Source organism: Colletotrichum jinshuiense, chromosome 6, assembly GCF_051148585.1.
Source record: "Colletotrichum jinshuiense chromosome 6, complete sequence".
Lineage (NCBI taxonomy): Eukaryota > Fungi > Ascomycota > Sordariomycetes > Glomerellales > Glomerellaceae > Colletotrichum > Colletotrichum jinshuiense.
In genome coordinates, this window is record NC_139313.1 from 15,087 (window position 1) to 32,990 (window position 17,904).

Here is a 17,904-nt window from a genome sequence, read left to right on the forward strand (position 1 = left end):
ATGCTGTTTAGTCCTCATTTTGAAAGGGGTTGAATAAGCAGTCTTTGCATGTTTTTGTTCTCAACTTACAGTCAGGCCTGAGTCTATAGAAACCAAACTTGCTGCAGCATCCTACTTTACATGGGAGGGAAGCACTACATTCTGGAGTATCCTGAGCATGGGATAATCCCACAACAAACGACATCAAGGTCCAGAGTACACATGGCAGGAGTCGTTTTTTGGCGCCATTTTGCTTGGCCTGGTGCAAAAGTCAATTCACAACTTTGGCCAGGTCGAACAATTACTAAAAGAATCGTAGAATATGAGAATGAATGTAAAAGAGAGCATGAGAGCCGACACGTCCTATTCCACACATCCGGATTCTCTGGCTGGGACGCTGCAATGACCATGGAAGACGTCTGCAACATACCCGAGGCCGCTGCCTTGCTTGCCGAGCAAGCACCTTGGTGGGGGCCCGGAACAGCCTTCGGTTATTAAGCGCCCGCAGTGGGCCACTTAATAGGGGAGACTGTCCTTCGCACGACTAGCAAATCCCGCGTAACATTCATCAAAAACGAGATCACAACACCCCTAACCGCGTATTTCCACCTTAGCGCTCTAGAAAGGGAATGGCATCGAGTGGCGCAAATTGTTCCCAACCCCAACGATGCACCTCCAATTCCCGATGTCGGTTCGCTCGGGAAGAAAGCTACGACAAACCCCCCGATCCAAGCAGGGATTGCGAATACACCAAAGTGGAGGCTATCCGAGCTTGGTGCATCCAACGGGGCGGAAGGCTTGACGCGTATTCTGTTCGTCATATCCCTTGGCAGCGAGGTCGACGGGGTACGCATACTACCACCCAAGACTATTGACCTTATCAACCAAGAGCATATACTGGGCAGGGACCTGATTTTCGGTGATTAGAGCAGTTTCGGAATGGGATGCACCCTCACAGCAAAGGGCATAATGGCAGACTAGCTCCCGGAAGGCCGTGTGTGTTTCTACGGCGAATGGGGTGGCTCAATCGTGATAGCGGACCAAACTAGGGAGTGGCTATTGCTTACGCGATGAATAAGCTGGAGAATGCCGGCCTTGCGAGTTATCAGACGAAGAAACATGTAGAGGCAGTGTACAACGCCATCGATGCATTGCAACCGAAGAAAGCCGCTGCGGATGATTGGCATATAACATCGAACTCAAATGGCGTCTCGGTTGACCGACTAGACCTCTCTTCTGTAGCGTCAAACGAGATGAATAACTAGATACTGCACCCCCAAAAGCACTGGTAATTCCTTTTTTACTCGATCATATTGGGTTTGAATTATCAAGATTAAATTGGTCATCATTTCACTTTTGTAGCTCAATGCTTCACATCGCCCATGCCTATGATCCAGGGGAAATAAACTAAAGTTCCCTTAGCGCTACGCGCTGCTCGAGCAGGGCCTCCCCTACCTAGCTAGTCCCGTCTAAGCTCCGAACCGGTCAATCTTTCCTCCGTCCAGAGCAAACCGGAAGCCTTATACGAGTCGACTGACATGGAACATCCAGAATACACGATTCCGAGAGGATGCGGACAAGACAAACAATCGAAGTTGAGCGCCGGGGGGAGACTGTAGGTATGCAGAACTGCACATAGTGGCAAGCACCGACAGAGCGGAAGCAGGAAGACGCGAAGGAGGGAATTCAGAGGCAAGGGCAGTTGTGGTTAATGAAAAAATGCAGTAGAAAGAGACTCTTTAGCATAGAGAATCAACGCCCAAGATAAACAGTGCAGCGAAGAGTTTGGAAACAGCCGGCCTTGATTCAACAGCAGGGCGAAAGTAGGGCGTCGCGACTCGTTGTGGACGCGTCGACTGTTAGCCAAACCTTGCTTTCCCGGCATGGCTGCAGACAAAGGCGTCTGAAACCGAGTAGGATAAAAATCAATTAATCAATCGACTATCGGTTATCCTCTCATGGAATCATGCCGATCATCTGCAAATCCCGGTGAGGGAACCTAGGAGCATTCAGCCACAATTCATATAATACGATGTAATACGAATGCGAATGCGGCCATGGCTTTGGTTTGTGATTGCATGAGTGTACTCCATAGTGTCCCCAAAATTCCCAATAGTAATCTAAGATAGATGTTGAGCTGAAGGCGAAGGATATAGTCAAAAAAATGGACTGTCGTCTATAAAAACAACTTGGGCTGCAATTCCAGATGATTGTTTATCATGTTTCAATTTGCCTCAATCAAACACCTCAATATCCATACTTCTTACAATAGGCTTTCAAAATGCTATTCAACGTGGTTGCAACATGGTTGCTTTCGGGGACTACTGTTGCGAGCTTGCTGGGACCATTGCCTCGCACCTCGACCAACTTGGGACTTCGCGAAGTCGGGACCGGAGTGCCGTGCGCATGCAACACTTTGAGACAGAAATACCCTGATCTCCTGTTGTTGCCTAATGCTACGACTTACGCCGCCGAATCTACGAATTTCTGGGACAAGCGTTCGAACATGAATCCAGCCTGTATCTTTCTTCCCATCAACGCAACGGAGGTTGCAGATGCTCTCAAAGTCATCAGCAGCTGTAAGGCTCAATTTGCTGTCCGGGCCGGTGGCCACATGAATGTCAGCACCGAGACCTTTCCTTCACTTTTGCGTTCAGTACTCATCGTGGAACAGATTCCTGGTTCCAACAATATCGACGGCGGGGTCTTGCTAGCCTTGAATCGTCTCACGCATCTGAAAGCTGTGGGCAATGGAGAACTGATCGAAGCTGGCCCAGGAAACAGATGGATCGACATCTATAATGCCCTGGACCCCTACGGACGTTACGCGATTGGCGGCCGAGGAAAGACCATCGGGATATCTGGACTCTCATTGATCGGAGGCTTCCACTATTTCAACAACAAATACGGCTTTGCAATGGACAATGTAGTAAGTTACGACGTCGTCCTTGGGAATGGAACACAAGTCATTGCAAATGCGACATCTCACCCCGACCTTTTCTGGGCCCTGAAGGGAGGCGCAAATAATTTTGGGGTTGTCACACGTTTTATCTACAAGACTTTTGAAGCTCGCCAAATCAGTACCACCATCCAGTCATTCGACGAGAGCGCTATCCCGGCGTTCATCAAGGCAGTTTGTGACTTCGTTGAAGCAGACGATCCGTCTGTTGCCGCTGGTGGAGTAGTCACCATACAGAAAAACGCCACAACAAAATCGATATCGGCTAGAATAATGGGTGTTCAGGAGGGAGCAATATCTCCACCGCCCCGGTTCGCCAACTTCTCCACCATCTCGGCGACATCCAGATTCCACAACGTCACCACGCCCAAAATCTGGCACGCAGCTCTTGAATCACCTTTCCAAATGTTCAGGTAAGTGTCTCACCAGTGTGATGAGTGGTTGCTCACTTCTTTCGATACTACATATGTACTATGCTGAGCAACTGGCCAGAAATACCTATGGGCAACACGCTATAAAGCCTGACTCAGACGCAATCTACGGGATGTATAAGCAGTGGAGGGACGCTGTGGATGACATCAGTGATGTCAAAGGCCTCTATCCCACATTCATCTTGAACATGTCGCCAAAGTCGTCCGCTAGAGTGGCCAAAACGAACGGGATTGGCAACACCTGGGGCTTGGATGACAGCGTCGATGAAATATGTAAGTCACAGCTGCGTTGCGGTTCATCCTCCGCTTTTTTCGCCAATCCTGTATAAGGTCAGGGCTAATCGGCCACCTTAGGGTGGCAATTTTCCACAGGATGGGATCATGAAGAGGACGACTTGCGAGTCACATCGTGGACCAGGTCCCTACTTGCCCGTCTTCACTCTGAAAATCGTGCCAAAAAACTAGCATCTTCGGAATTCGTCTATATGGGAGATGCTGCCGAGACCCAGAACGTTTTTGCTGGGTTCCCCGCGGAAAACATAGAGAGGATGAGGGAGATCAGAGGAAGATACGACGAACTCGGTGTATTCACCAAGCTGAACTGGGGGGGCTTCAAGCTTGGGTATTGAGCGCTCAACTGTGGAAGCTGGGGCTATAAACCATGCTTGACGGTTGAGATACAGTATGGGTTAATGTGCTGATTAATCTAGCTATAGTCTTAGAGGAATCAAGTATCGCTTATTTAATCAAGAGACCTGACATGGGGCATTTCTCTGATAGATAACGAACTCATCTTGCTTCTCAGCCAACCATGAACTTCGAATCGTGATTCATACATAGCTGTAGGCGGTGCTGGTCTATGCATTCTGTTCTGGGCTTTGAAGAGTATAATGTAGTAGTGACATAGTTCATTGTGACTTCAACTGATGCAAAATAGTGAGGTAGAGCTTCGTAAAGCCCTTGTCTTTATCTACTTCACTGCTCATTTCACTCTTCTATTTTTACCTTTAGGGGCCACCACCTACTGCTCTTTTCACTCATACTGACCGTCGCCCTGCCGCCCTGACCTGCCATCGACCTGAACCTTACCCGACACCCAAGCACCGGTTTCCCCCAGACTATCACCAAAGTTTTTTTAGTTGGCGCGTTGCCGAGGCAAGATTGGTCCTGAGACTGTGGTAGTCTTTGGCCACATCTGGGTGCTGGCTGTCTAGTTCCGATGTATCAGCCCTTGAACTCATCGTAAGCCCTGCTATTATACAGTTTACGGACTCGAGACAATGAAGCGCCTCAAACGCGGGACGGCCGATGGCGAGCGATACTGATGCCGCTAAACCCCCAAGACCGGTATTTCAAGTAGCGTCTGCTGTAGGTCTTCCACGGACGCTGCTTGTACATTGCTGGAAGTAAGGAGTCCAATTGCATCTTGTAAAATCTTGTTGGCCTCAGTACGTTCTCTGGCGTCCCAGTAGAGCAGGCCGACTTGAAGTGCTGACGGAATGCGAATAAGTAATAACGCCGTCTCTGTCTATGGAAGGCTCGAAAAAGTGGTCGGTAGCAAAGAGCACAGAACAACAGCCACCGCCCTTATCTAAGCTTATCTTAGTCCCTTTAGTGGCCACTCGCTCTCCTTGCCGGCAAACCGGCTCCAAATCATCAGTAAAGCAAAGAAACCCCACCACCAACAGCCTCCTTCCTTCTCTAGCACAAAGCCAACGTTCAGCCGAAAAGAAAATCACCAGCATCTCGCAAACCGGCGAATGACACCCAGGGTCGTAACACCCTTATGCTATACCATATATTAACGCCAGCTAGCACACCAACTAATTAAGTTATAACAATCAATACTACTGTCCCCTAGGTTTCTTATCTACAGCTAGCTGTAGCATCTTATAGAACCCAACCCATAATGCTAGCGAGATAAGGGGGAAGACACCTGACAGGTAGAGCGCAAAGCTGTAGCCTCTGGCCTGAGCCATCCAGCCTCCTAGCGAGTGCGAGATGGCGGCGCCTGTCTGGCGGGTCATGCCACCGACAATACCAAATGTCACATTCACCCGCCCGCTCCCAGCCATCATAACGGCCAACAGCCCAGGGATCGCCACGCTTTGGATGCCAGCGCCGACGCCGTCGAGTATCTGGACGGGCCAGACGCCCCAGCTCTTGATGACCCGGCCTGCTACGGCGGCGCGGATGGGCAGGACGGCATAAGACACCAAAACGGCGAACCAGTAGCCCCGACGGCCGGCGAGCCACGACGTCATGATCGATACGACAACCATGGTGCCCTGCGCGATGATAACGGTCAGGCCAGTCGTGCCAGCTGGATCGCCCTGGCCTGCAGCCACGAGGGCCTGACCATAGAGATAGAGGATAGCAGCGTTGCCGAGGTGGAACAGGAATATGGTGGCGGCGACAACGACAAGAGGCTTGTTTTTCAGAAGGATCCCGAGTGCGCTGTTCGCGAAGTTCTTCTTCTTTTCGTTTGGGCTGACGATAAGAGTCTCAGGCGAGGAAACGCCGTCACTTCCTGTTTCTTGTTTCGCACCTGCCCTTCCTCTTTCTTGCATGTCCTGGCGATTACTGGCCTCTTCAATACTGCCGTCAGCAGCAGGCCCCCCCCTCGCTGCGGCGTGGTCGATCGCTTGTGCCGGCAGCAGGAAGACGCATCCCATCGTCGCAACACAAAAGGCCATAACTAGATAGAAGACCGCTTTCAACCCGAAGCGCGCGCCCAGCAGGCCTGCAAGACCCGCGCTGACCATGTTGCCTGCATGATTGGCCGCCTGGTTGCGCCCATTGAGTGTGCGGAAGCTGTGCTTGGTCTTGGTGCCATTGGGGTTATCGCAGTCCCTGGGGTGAGAGCAAATGCCCAGTGTGAGTGCTACGAGCAGGGGCATCATGCTTGTACCCGCGACGGCGCCCACGATCTGTGTGGTGAATACGAGTGCTGGGTGCGTGGTGATGAGATTGAGCCCTTGGGACACCCCGACAAGGAGGGCACAAGAGGCGACAAGAAGCCGTTTGTAGCTGGGGAGTCCGGGTATCAGTGTCTTCGGGATAGCACATGATGCGACAAGTACGAAAAGGATCCAGAAACTCACTCTGTCGCGTCTATGAGCGCGCCTATCGGTCCGGTCGCGACAATCGTGGCCGCGCCAGCCACTGTGCTCACTGAGCCGCGCAGCCCGGGAGCCCACCCGCGTTGTTGTAGGTAAACGCCGAGAAAGGGTCCAAGCCCGTCCTGCACATCACCCATGAAGAAAGCCATGACAAAGAGGGCCCAACGCGCCCGAGTCTTCAGCCTTGCTTTATCCGCGTCTGCCAGGCTCGATTCTGCTTGCGTCTGTGTCACGTGTGTGGGCACGTCCGAAACGGTAGGCGAAGCCGATGCTGATGCGTTGAACGGGGCGTCCTTGATGCCGCTGACCTCCGAGCTCGGCTCCACCGGACAAAGGGACTTCGAGCTGGCGGCGTTGCGTGACTGGGTCTGGTAGTCCTTGGCATCCATTGTCTTTTGTGGTAGAAGTGAGTGGTCTTCTATGCCAGTAAGGCGCTGAGTGGCTTTTGGTTATAAGTGGCATGGTTACTTCTACCAAGACGACATGACAGAGCGGGCACAGACAGAAGTTCCTACGTCAACAAGAGGGCAACCCCGACAGACAGATGAAACTGTTCCTAATATAGCCCCATGCGCAAACCTTTTTCCCAATTCACTTAAGGCTATCAACGTCATAACAAACTTTATGTGTCATCATGGACAAGGTTACTGTGTAACTAATCATGAAACATGAAACCTCTATACACACAAAACAACCATCTGAACAATACGTGATCAAGCAGCCGATGCCTCAATCCTTGCACTGATTTTATCGAATTGCTCTGAAGGCACCTTTCAATCCATCCTGAGCCCAGCCATCCGAACCGCGCGCCCTTGGCTCGGTGGGTGATCTAGCCGCACCTGAACGACAGAGTGACGTCCAACCTTCGCAGTCAGCTGTATCGAGGTCGATCACATGTTGAAGCAGAAAGGGTTTGGATTTCATGTTGCATGTCTTGATTGCGTCTAAAAGGACTGTTCGACTGGCGGCATCTCAGCCGTCAACTGGTTAGCCCTGTTTACTAAGCCTCATCAAACGAAATTAAGAGGACAGTAGTTAACGCCTTGTGCCTCTTATAACAATATCCATTGACTGCGTTTTTTAAAAGGATACAGCTAAAGGATAACTATCTTTAAGTATACTCTACGACAAATGTGTGGGTGACGAATCGCTTGATAATTAGTCCTGATGGAGGGGAAGAATCAGGCTGAGCGACGGCTAGAGGGCCGACAAGACCCCAGGGGCGCACCAATGTGACAAGAGTTAGCTACTACGCTGACAGAGGGGTTTATAAACTGAGAGTTAAATATACTTACTTATCCTAACCCCTTAGTCGTCAGCAGCTTAGATGATTGAATGCAAAACTAGCCACCAACTTGATCCCCTACCGTCGGCTTTTCACTGGACCCGATTACACGCCCCTCCTAAAGGCGTTCTAGAAGGCGCAGTCGACCGCTAAGTGGTTTCATTGACGATGTACTAACATTTAAAGGCGTAGGATAGATAAAGACTTACAGGGTCACATGCTCGTCAGAATAGAGCTTCTTAGGTGTGTTGCACATTAAACTGCATAATTCTAGTTACCTTTTCCGCCTCACCTCCGTAAGATCATTCGCGCCTGTCAGATTGCCCACGGGACGATGACTGAGTTCACTATTGGTTATTGGTGAACTCGACCTAAGTGTACAGTTGACACAGTTCATGGAAAATATGGCGGAACAAAATCATCCCGGTTGCGAGGCCAGATCGCTGACTTATCAAGACTGGATTAGATCTCAAGGTCACGCCCAAAAGTCCAAACAAGCCTCGGAGCCGTTCTCTATCCAGTCCACCAGGTCAATAATCATGGAGACATGCGGGAATTTCTGCCCTTGCGACTGCCATGTCAAAAAAACTATCGAGGCTCCTCGCTGGCTCCGCGGAATTATCGGAACTTGGTTCTAAACCAACTCAGGCTCATCTATTTTGGGCAGATCAACATTTAATTACATCCCGTGCAAGAGAACGGGAAAGACCGGACAACAGTACACGTACCACTTCCCGAACTGGTCGCTTGCCCGAGCTATGTATTCGTCCTTCTCACGGAACAGTCTTGTTGGTATAGGAGGCTCGTGGACCTTGCACATACCAAAGATGATAGACGGTATTCATCCAGTTTGGAGGTTCATAAACTCTGGCACAGTTCTTCAGGTAGCGAACATGCTACCCAAATCGGGGGTTTCTCGCGGTGATATAAACAAAGACTGCAAGTCACTTCTCCACGTAAATCACACAGATCCCACAAGAGAGAGTGTCTTTGACAACTTGAGGTTTAGCCCCCTTCACCACGCACTCTTGACCATGAAAGAGGTGGACTTTAGTAGGCAGTTACTTCTCAACTTCTCATTATCAACCACTAAGATTCGCTCGGTCGAACTCCAATTTCCTGGGCCGCCGCAAAGAACAAGACAGCTGCGGCTTCTCAGCTCCTTAAAGCTGGAGCGGCGGTAGATCTCGTTGGCTGACATGACAGAACGGCGTTGCACTGTGAATGTACCGCCAGAGCAACAGACATCGTCATACTTCTTCTAGATCATGGAGCACCACTAGAAGCCAGAGACAACATTGGGAGGATTCCTATATGGGAGGCGGCGCGCGCTTCCGATAGTCAAGAAGTGATTGGATTACTGTTTCGGTGGGGTGCAGAAATTGACTCTAGAGACGACATATATGAGCGGACGCCACTACATCTTGCCGTGTATCAAGGTAAGGCATCAAATGCGCGGCAACTTCTTAAGATTGGCGCCGACATCGAGGCTAAAATAAAGGTGGGACGGACACCAATCATGAGTGTGATCATTTACAACCAGATTTCTACGCTGGAAATCTTGATCGAGGACGGCGCGCGAACAGACGTCGTGCACAAATAGGGCGAAGGTATTCTGCACCTAGCTGCACGATTTGAGCCTCAAAAAGTCATAGGAGCATTACGGTCAGCCTGTCTTGATGGAGTCAAGTTGGATGCGAAAGACGCTCGAGGTATGACAGCAATAGATACTTTCTGGTTTGCCCGCCCCACCTCTTACTACGGCGGTAATGATCCCGAAGACAGCGCCGAAAAGGCTTTTCAGGACCTGTACTTTCGAGTTAAGGAGGTGGAAATGGAAGCGAAAAAGTTTTGTGGATTTTGCTGTTGACTGATCATTGATCCTGTGAAACATAGTACAAGGATGTGGATAACACAGCAGTTGTGTACTTGGAGCAAGACTTCGGCTTGTATTGGTGTTATTTCATGCATTTTCTTTTGGCATCACAGGATATTCATATAGGTGGTAAGTCAATTTGGCAACCCAAAAGCTGTAATCTTTTCTGTAGAAGGAAAGAAAGTAGAAAGGTTGGCAGCAGCAGTATGGTGTAGATATTGCTGTTGGCAACTTGGATGTTGAGTCTCCGAGTTCCTCTGCCGCCTGCTACAACTGACCGCCTGCCTGTATTCTAAGCAGATAATCCAACAGTTTCATAAAGCAACAGACAAAGCCCTTGTAAAAGATAGGTGGTATTGAATTGAAGCTACCATGGTGACGCTCAGCACAAATTGAACCATTCATTGCCACCGGGGTGCTATTTTCAGAGTCTCTCGTTGCATCTTGGCGAACGTAGGGTTCGCGCGGCGAGTCTTAGAGACCACGCCATCAGGTCAAACGGATATATAAACGCCATCTGTTTCCTTGGCTATAACTTGTTAATGGCAAATGTCATATACTACTGACCACTAGACAAAGTTTACCTATCCTATCTAAGGTCATATAAAGTATGATCAAGCGCTGTGGGTTGCCTCTCCATGAATAGGATGGTCAACGTACCCAATGGACTTCAGGAACAACTGCGCACTCTCCAGAAGCCGTCTCTTTGCATTTCCTCTGGCATCCCGCCCGGCAAAGGCGCTATGCGCATCATCAAACTCGAGCCCGGCAACAGCTTTCCAGATGCTATACACGTCCTCGGGTGATAGGGGGATCTAGGCGCACCATGCCGGTCAGCGCCTGTCTCCATCGTTGTGTATATTTTGTAACGCGATGCTTACCATATTTGGGTACGACCACATGAACGCAAAACTCGCCGTCCCCTGAGGCCGATCAACATGGTACACGCCAGATGGAACCACCAAGACTGAGTCCGCCACGAACAACTTTTTCTCGCTTTTCCACAACAGCACCGAGCTGCCCGGAAAGTGGCCTCGGACCTTAACCGCCAAGAAACGTCCATCTAGGAATTCCATCGTCTGCCCCTCCCACATAACGTGGGCATCACCGCGGCGCCCCAGCCAATCGCCGTCCTCGGCCGAGATGTATATCTTACACCCAAAGGCGTCAGCCCAATGCAACGCGGTGGAGAAGTAGTGCGGGTGCGAAATAACGATCGCTGCAATCCCCCCGAGGGAGTTTATGTGGCGCACGGTCTCATCGTCAATGTACGTGATGCAGTCCCACAGGATGTTGCCGCTAGGTGATCGCAGCAGAAACGCACGCTGACCGATGGCAACTTGGGGTTGGGTGCAGATGGCAATGACGCCCGAGTGGTACTTGTCCTTCGTAAAGATGTTGGTATGCTTCTTGGAGTCTTGTAGTTCACGGAGGGTTGTGAACCATTGACTGGTTATCACATTAGTTGTCGTTTACCGAACTGAAAGAAACAAGGCACAGGGCCGAGGCTCAGGACTCACCCGTCCTCCGGTACATATTGGCGGGGATCGTCACATATTTTGCATGATTTGGCCGCGAAATTGTCGTATTGGACGCCACAGGTGCCGCAAATCATGAGATCCATTTTAGTTTCTTCTCTTCTGGCACCTTGTTAGCAACGATTTTTGCCTGTTCTGGGATTTTACTAGGTAATGTTCGAACTCTCCCGACTTTATCAGAGCGTGTGGGGTATTTGAGGAGTCATGGTCGTCAGGCTTAGTCACCAGCACAAGATTAGTCATGTTTCGTTAGGATTCGCCAGAGCTGCGGATACAGTACCCATCATTAGCAGAGACCGGAAAAGTTGGCATGTTATAACTGTATAGGAACCAATAATGTGTAACTCTACAGGATTTCTAAATACGGTGTCACATAATCTTCTCAGGCTCATAGCAAACATCGCCAAGGCCTCGAACTTTTTTAGAGAGATCTAGGAAAACAAACACAAAGTAAATAGAGTGACAACTTAGCACGAATGACAGCAGGTAAACCCTAGTTTGCTTAGCGAAAAAGAAGTTGATCTGCGCCAGATGACAAATGATACTAAACATAATTGATTTAATTAAGTTTAAATACTGCAAAAATTCCTTCGTCTTCTATATCTTTTCCAAACTTTGTATGTTACTTGTAGAAGAAACTAAAGATAACTTCACGGGATATATAGGCGGGATCGGAACTAAATCAATAAGACAAGATTCATAAAACCATTAATTTTAGCGAGTAACATCTTACATAAGTGGGAGACAAAAAGCTTGGAAAAAATTTCACTCCCAATAAAGCAAGTTTCCCCTTCTAGGGTTAGGCCAACCTGGGTCTACCCCGCCCCTCTCTACGCCGCGCAAACAGTAACCCAAGACACGTTGCCGAGTCTCCTTTTATGCCTTGGCATTAATATAAAGTTGCTTGGCCCCCGGGTGTGACGGATTCATACCAGTTCATTAAGCTTGGTTTATCACGTGAACCAAGAATTCTTGACGTATCTTTAACAAGCCTTGAATTTTTCGGTTGAGCTCTATCACCTGACAGTAAGCTCAGCTACAACAACACTCGCCAAATAACCAACAGCCACCGTCAACCTAACACACCTCCACAGCTACTCCGGCCCCAAGCTACAAACTTTGAGGGATTGTCTCTATCGAGTGATCCGGTTGGCCTGGATACGCGGCGCCAGCAATTTGAATGTCCCCGGATCTGCTAATTACGTCCCACAAAAGAAATCGATAGATGGCGATGTTTTTAAGGGTGAAGAGCCGTAAGTACAAACTAAGTGGTAAGCTTACAAACTTGAACTACTTTGTCGGATGATTCGCAAAATTGTATGCCAGAGAATCTAGCTCAGTGGATTGGATGGATATGTCATTTCTGTATCGTCTCTCTTACGCTTGTTCCAAGACCTGCCTGCTTGGCAACCCCAAGACTTCCAAGAAGTCTTGGGTTAATTTCGCATCCACGTAAGTTCTTAACGCCAATGATGAGAACTAAGAAAATTGGATTCCTAAATGTCAGCTTAGCGTACAAGGACGGCGCTTCGTGTTTATCTGTAGACAGGATGTTGCCGTTTATCCGAATTTATCTTTTCAGAAATATTAAGGACTCTTGCACCTTGATCACTAGTGAGAGTACCAATAGGACTGGCGGATATACGAACCGTCAGTGTTGGCAGGGAAGTGGGTCTTGTCTTGCGTCCCTAACCGGTCAAATGGCATGCACGTTCGCGAACAAAGCCCAGCATCTCATTTCCGACTTATCCAGCTTGGCTTATAGAGAGGGGACTTCGACCAGGGAGGCATGCGAAAGCAGAAAACTCAAGAAATCAGAGAACCGATCCTGTATCACCTCTAGTTGCATATAAGAACGTGATGAAAGCTCTTCCTCAAATTGTCATTCGCCAGTCCGATTAACACAAGTCACTCTTTTCTACTTGAATTTGCATTTTTTTGTTCCATTCTTTCAGAACTGGTTTCTAAAACTGCCTGTCATTTCTTCAATATGAGGTTTTCCAACATTCTCAACTTCACTCTCATGGGCCTTGTCTCAGCCGCCCCAACGCCTACCATCAATGAGTATTCCTCAGCTGTTCTCGCCAAGCGCGCTTCCGTTACTGAGGCTTGCAACATCGGGTATGCCAGCACCAATGGTGGCACCACTGGTGGCAAGGGGGGCTCTACAACTACAGTATCGACGCTGTCTCAGTTCACCAAAGCCGCCGAGTCGAGCGGCAAGCTTAACATCGTTGTCAAGGGCACGATTTCCGGTAACGCCAAGGTTCGTGTCCAATCCGACAAGACGATTGTCGGCCAGAAAGGCTCCAAGATTGTCGGTGCCGGTCTATACATCAATAAGGTGAAAAATGTCATCATTCGCAATCTCAACATCTCGAAGGTCAAGGAAGCCTATGGTGACGCCATTGGCATCCAAGCATCGACTAATGTATGGGTTGACCACTGTGACGTGTCCTCCGACATGAACTCGGGCAAGGACTACTACGACGGTCTTATCGACATCACTCACGGTGCCGACTTTATCACTGTCTCCAACACCTACATACACGACCACTGGAAGACCTCTCTTATCGGCCACGTTGACACGAATACAAGCGATAAGGGCAAGCTCCGTGTCACCTACGCCAACAACTACTGGAACAACGTTAATTCGCGCAACCCTTCTGTCCGTTTCGGGACTGTACACGTCTACAACAATTTCTACAGCAAGGTTGGAAGCACTGGTGTAAACACCCGCATGGGGGCTCAGGTTCGTATCGAGTCCTCTGTGTTTGAGAACTCGAGCAAGAAGGTTATTCTCTCTGCCGACTCTAAGGAGGTTGGCTACGCCACTGTCTCCGACATATCCTACGGCGGCGGAGAGAACACTGCCCCAAAAGGCGATTTGGGCTCCAGCAAGATTCCCTACAGCTACAGTCTTTTCGGCAAGAATAACGTCAAAAACAAGGTCATCGGCGTTGCCGGTCAGACTCTCAGCTTCTGAAGCGATCATGCAAGCAGAGCTTTTAAATTCTAAATGGGTTATCACCGCCGCTTGGACAGTTTTGCGACCCTCAATAGGAGATGTCAAGAGTGGGCTTAGGCAATCATTTGTTCATTTCAGGCAATCATTTACCATTGTGGAATCAGTTGAAAATATTGTTTTTCTTACCTGTGTTACTGCACATTATTTCAATTCAAGCATCATAGCTACCTCTATAGCAAGTCTATAATTTAAGCAAAAGAAGAAAAATTCAAGGTTATATGCGAATTGGCTTTTTTTAATAGCTATTCCCTCTAAAGGCCCCAATCAGACCGGTCTAATCAGAACATACACGGCTCTTTTAACACTATCCTGTAGCTGTTCGTTAAAATTTGTGCAATAACCTAATGACAAAACACCCACCCGTCATTCCCGACCCTTTTCAACCCAAGTTTTATAAGGAATCCTGCTATCACTTGCCTTAGAATTTTGTCTATCCTGCTCCAGTAAAAATGTCCAACTAACTCTATGTATACTAGTTAAAATCATATGGTGTCCACGATGTCAGTTTAGTTGTACCAAAATAAGCGGGCACTGGCGGTGCTTGTTCTTTCTAGATCTTGGGTCAGTGTGGCAAACATTGTAGACTGGGGTTTACTTCTGAACCCACTATAGGTATATCACACACGCGGTTGCATCGATATAAGGATATTTTGTCATACTTGATTCAATGTCTAGGGGTATATTGTAAACAATGAGATTTCAAGCATTCTTCGCAGAGCCTGTCCTGTCCACTAAGTCCTAAATATTTAATCAAACAAAACACAATGGCAAAACTTTATACGGAAGGGTCTAATCCTTTTCCATTACAGCTTGAGTGATGGCTAGTGCTAAACGGGCGTTTGCTTTGTCATACATGTAATACCTCCTGTCCCATACAGATATCTTTAGGTTGCACATTAAAGTAACTAACTCATCTTGGACCTGAGGTTGGCCTATAGTTGAATCATCAAAAGAAATATACAAATAGAGCATTATGAATAAAACTTGTTTTCAACAGCCCTCTTTCACCTGCTTACTTGTTTTTAGGGACTTTATGTTGATTTTAAGGCCAAGACTATAGAACGCAACCTTTATTAACCTACAATACAAGGCATTAAAACAACTAACGAACAACGCTGCAAAAGGTATTTAGCCAAAGCAAGAGAGAAATTTTTATGTTTACTCAATGTTCTTGTTGGATTACTCAGCCAGAATACAGGGAGCTGGCCAGCAGCAGCAGCCGGCCGCGGCAGCGGAACCCGGAGATCCAACCTCCGGGCTGCCAATAGTCATATCTTCACTACTGCTGCTGCTGCTGCCAACCTACCTACTCTTCTACACACAAGATATACAGAAAAATACAATACCAGTTTGATCCATTGATTACGTTCGATTACCACCCGTACGGGTAACCTGTGATTTCAACAGTTCCAGCTCGTACAAGCCTTAGCCAGCCTCAAAAATTTCCCTCGCTCGGCACAAAGAATCATCCTCCTTATTAGGCCGGCACTGTCATTAACTGAATTCGCAGGACTCGTTGTTGTTCACGACCATTTCCTTGTCGTAGATCAGGACGTATGCGAACGAGGTAAAAAGATTTACATTCCCTAGGATGCATTCTGAATGATCTCCGTCCGCACAAAGATCTTGTCTGTCGACGCATCATCTCGACCGACATGCTCACCGTCTACACTCGTAAGCCCAAAATTGGAACGCGGCCTTCTTCCTGTTATGCCTTCTCTTATTTGGTCTTTGACTCTGTGTTGTATATCTCCCATCTCGAGGTTCTCGTCGAAGTCGCTCATTTCCATGAATCCATTCGTGCCCCGTGACGGATGCTTAGCCGCCGAGATCAAGGTGCGTGGTCCTATCTCCCCACCCTTGCCATTGTTATAGTATTTCGAGTTCGGATCGGTACGACCGGCGCTAGAACGAAGGGTGCTGATGAAACGGCCGAAGATGCGGTCGAATACGGGGCGTAGGAGCGGTGAGGAGGATACCATTAGCGCCACGCCCACTTCAGCAGATGCCCAGATCATAGCTATCGGCGAAGTATAAGAGAAGTCGAGGAAGTCAACTGCGAAGACAGATGCAAGTCGAAGAGAACCGAAGACGATAGTCCTGAGAATTAATAGTCAGAATGGCTTATTAGACAATAGCTGGTGAAACAAAGAAATCTCACAGAATACCAGCTCCGAATATGCCTATCAGTGCAACTCTGTGGGCTCTTGACACTTGCAGCTTCATCACCATTGGTATAGGCAAGACAAAGATGATCACATCAACGAACAGGTCTACCACGCCAACAGCTGCAAAAGCAGAGATCTGGTCGCCGCAGACCCCCCCCCAGGAGTTGCCGGGTTCCACTGCATTGAAATCGGTCTGCACATGAGCAAGCCTATAAGGATTGTCATCACCATCCATGCGCAAGCCAGGCCCATTGTCACCCAAGCCGTGATCTTTAGGTGTAAAAATCAAGAGTTAGTAAAAAACGTAATAATACTTCCCTCACTTCCTGGGTGGAAGATTCATACAGCTCTTATCAAGAGCATGTAACTGCAACTACTAAACTACATACCTTGAATGATCTAACGAAGAAGATGCGTTGAAACATCCAGCAAATGCTGATCTTGAGAGATCCCAAAGACAAGGCATAGACGACTTGACTTGCGTAACCAAACTCCATCAACTTTTCTATATGCCAAGTCTGAAGACTGCCGACATGGTGGCCTGCGCCTCCAAGGAATTGCACTAGGTTAGAGATGTTAGAGCTAAGCTTTTCTATGATCTCTCTGTCGAGTAGTGCAGCATGATGATAAATACTTACTCATGAACTGGATTATTACGAATGCATAGAATAGTACCTGGTGTAGACAGCATCAGCTGTCGAAAGGCATTATGCTGTTCTCGTCCACGTAATTACCAGTGATACCATATAAAGGTAATCTTCCACTCCAACGGGCACACGGCGCATGTGTCGAGAGCATAAACGCAGTCCCGTCCATATCGTAACCAGAACCACAAGAATTATATTGGTGTAGATAACCTGCACCGCGTTAGGAGTCAGTGCAACCGGTACGATCGTCGTCGTGATTCGTACCAAGTCCGCGTCGTCAGCCATCGTGGCCCAAGGCTGTCTTGACGTCGTAAAAATTGTATTCACGCGGATATGTTGGCAACAGTCTTAGAAACGAACTGACAACGGGCTTAGGCGATGTGGGAAACTATTAGGAAGTATCCCGGTCGTCTATTGGGCTTCGCGTGAGGCTAGGAACCTGCGTAACCAATCATGGTTAGTGCTCCTGCAGAGTGGGCGTCGCGGACATACTTCTGTATTTGGATATATAAAGTCCATTATGGCCCAGTTACTTTAGTCTGACATGGAAACTTTCCTGCGGGACAGCATAACCGTTCAGGGTTAAGATAAAAAAAAAAGGTAAACTCAGCGGGAGCTGCCGCCCATTGAAGTGCCTTCCGACACCAGGGGGGTCCACCTGGTTTACCCAAGCTAGAAATTGAAGCGCCATGCATACAGATACAAGCCACTTCATCTAGAAGTACAATGCTAACCAACATTGCAGATGAATGATCCGGCATCCCTAAATTCTTGATCATGACTCGGGTATTGATCGAGGCCGTTGATCTCGGACCTACCCTATTCATGCAAAGCGAATAGGGAGCAATGGCAGCAACTTCAAAATTCCCTC

The 17,904-nt window shown here is 48.4% G+C and overlaps 4 protein-coding genes across 4 annotated transcripts; 2 read left to right on the forward strand and 2 right to left on the reverse strand.

The window, feature by feature from the left end:
• Positions 1-2,260: 2,260 nt before the first annotated feature.
• On the forward strand, positions 2,261-3,998 carry EsH8_VI_000004 (FAD-binding oxidoreductase; the record flags this gene model as incomplete). The annotated part of the gene is made up of 3 exons (XM_083271257.1): positions 2,261-3,351; positions 3,431-3,642; positions 3,724-3,998. The coding sequence occupies 3 exons, from the start codon at positions 2,261-2,263 to the stop codon at positions 3,996-3,998; spliced, it is 1,578 nt and encodes a 525-aa protein (XP_083126431.1).
• A 1,218-nt stretch (positions 3,999-5,216) lies between these two features.
• Positions 5,217-6,880, reverse strand: EsH8_VI_000005 (uncharacterized protein; the record flags this gene model as incomplete). Its single annotated transcript, XM_083271258.1, has 2 exons — positions 5,217-6,399; positions 6,474-6,880. The coding sequence occupies 2 exons, from the start codon at positions 6,878-6,880 to the stop codon at positions 5,217-5,219; spliced, it is 1,590 nt and encodes a 529-aa protein (XP_083126432.1).
• A 3,386-nt stretch (positions 6,881-10,266) lies between these two features.
• On the reverse strand, positions 10,267-11,276 carry EsH8_VI_000006 (beta-lactamase-like protein; the record flags this gene model as incomplete). The annotated part of the gene is made up of 3 exons (XM_083271259.1): positions 10,267-10,467; positions 10,534-11,101; positions 11,173-11,276. The coding sequence occupies 3 exons, from the start codon at positions 11,274-11,276 to the stop codon at positions 10,267-10,269; spliced, it is 873 nt and encodes a 290-aa protein (XP_083126433.1).
• A 1,904-nt stretch (positions 11,277-13,180) lies between these two features.
• EsH8_VI_000007 (pectate lyase family protein) lies at positions 13,181-14,176 on the forward strand (the record flags this gene model as incomplete). The annotated part of the gene is made up of 1 exon (XM_083271260.1): positions 13,181-14,176. One exon carries the CDS (start codon positions 13,181-13,183, stop codon positions 14,174-14,176), a length of 996 nt encoding a protein of 331 aa, XP_083126434.1.
• Positions 14,177-17,904: the final 3,728 nt, after the last annotated feature.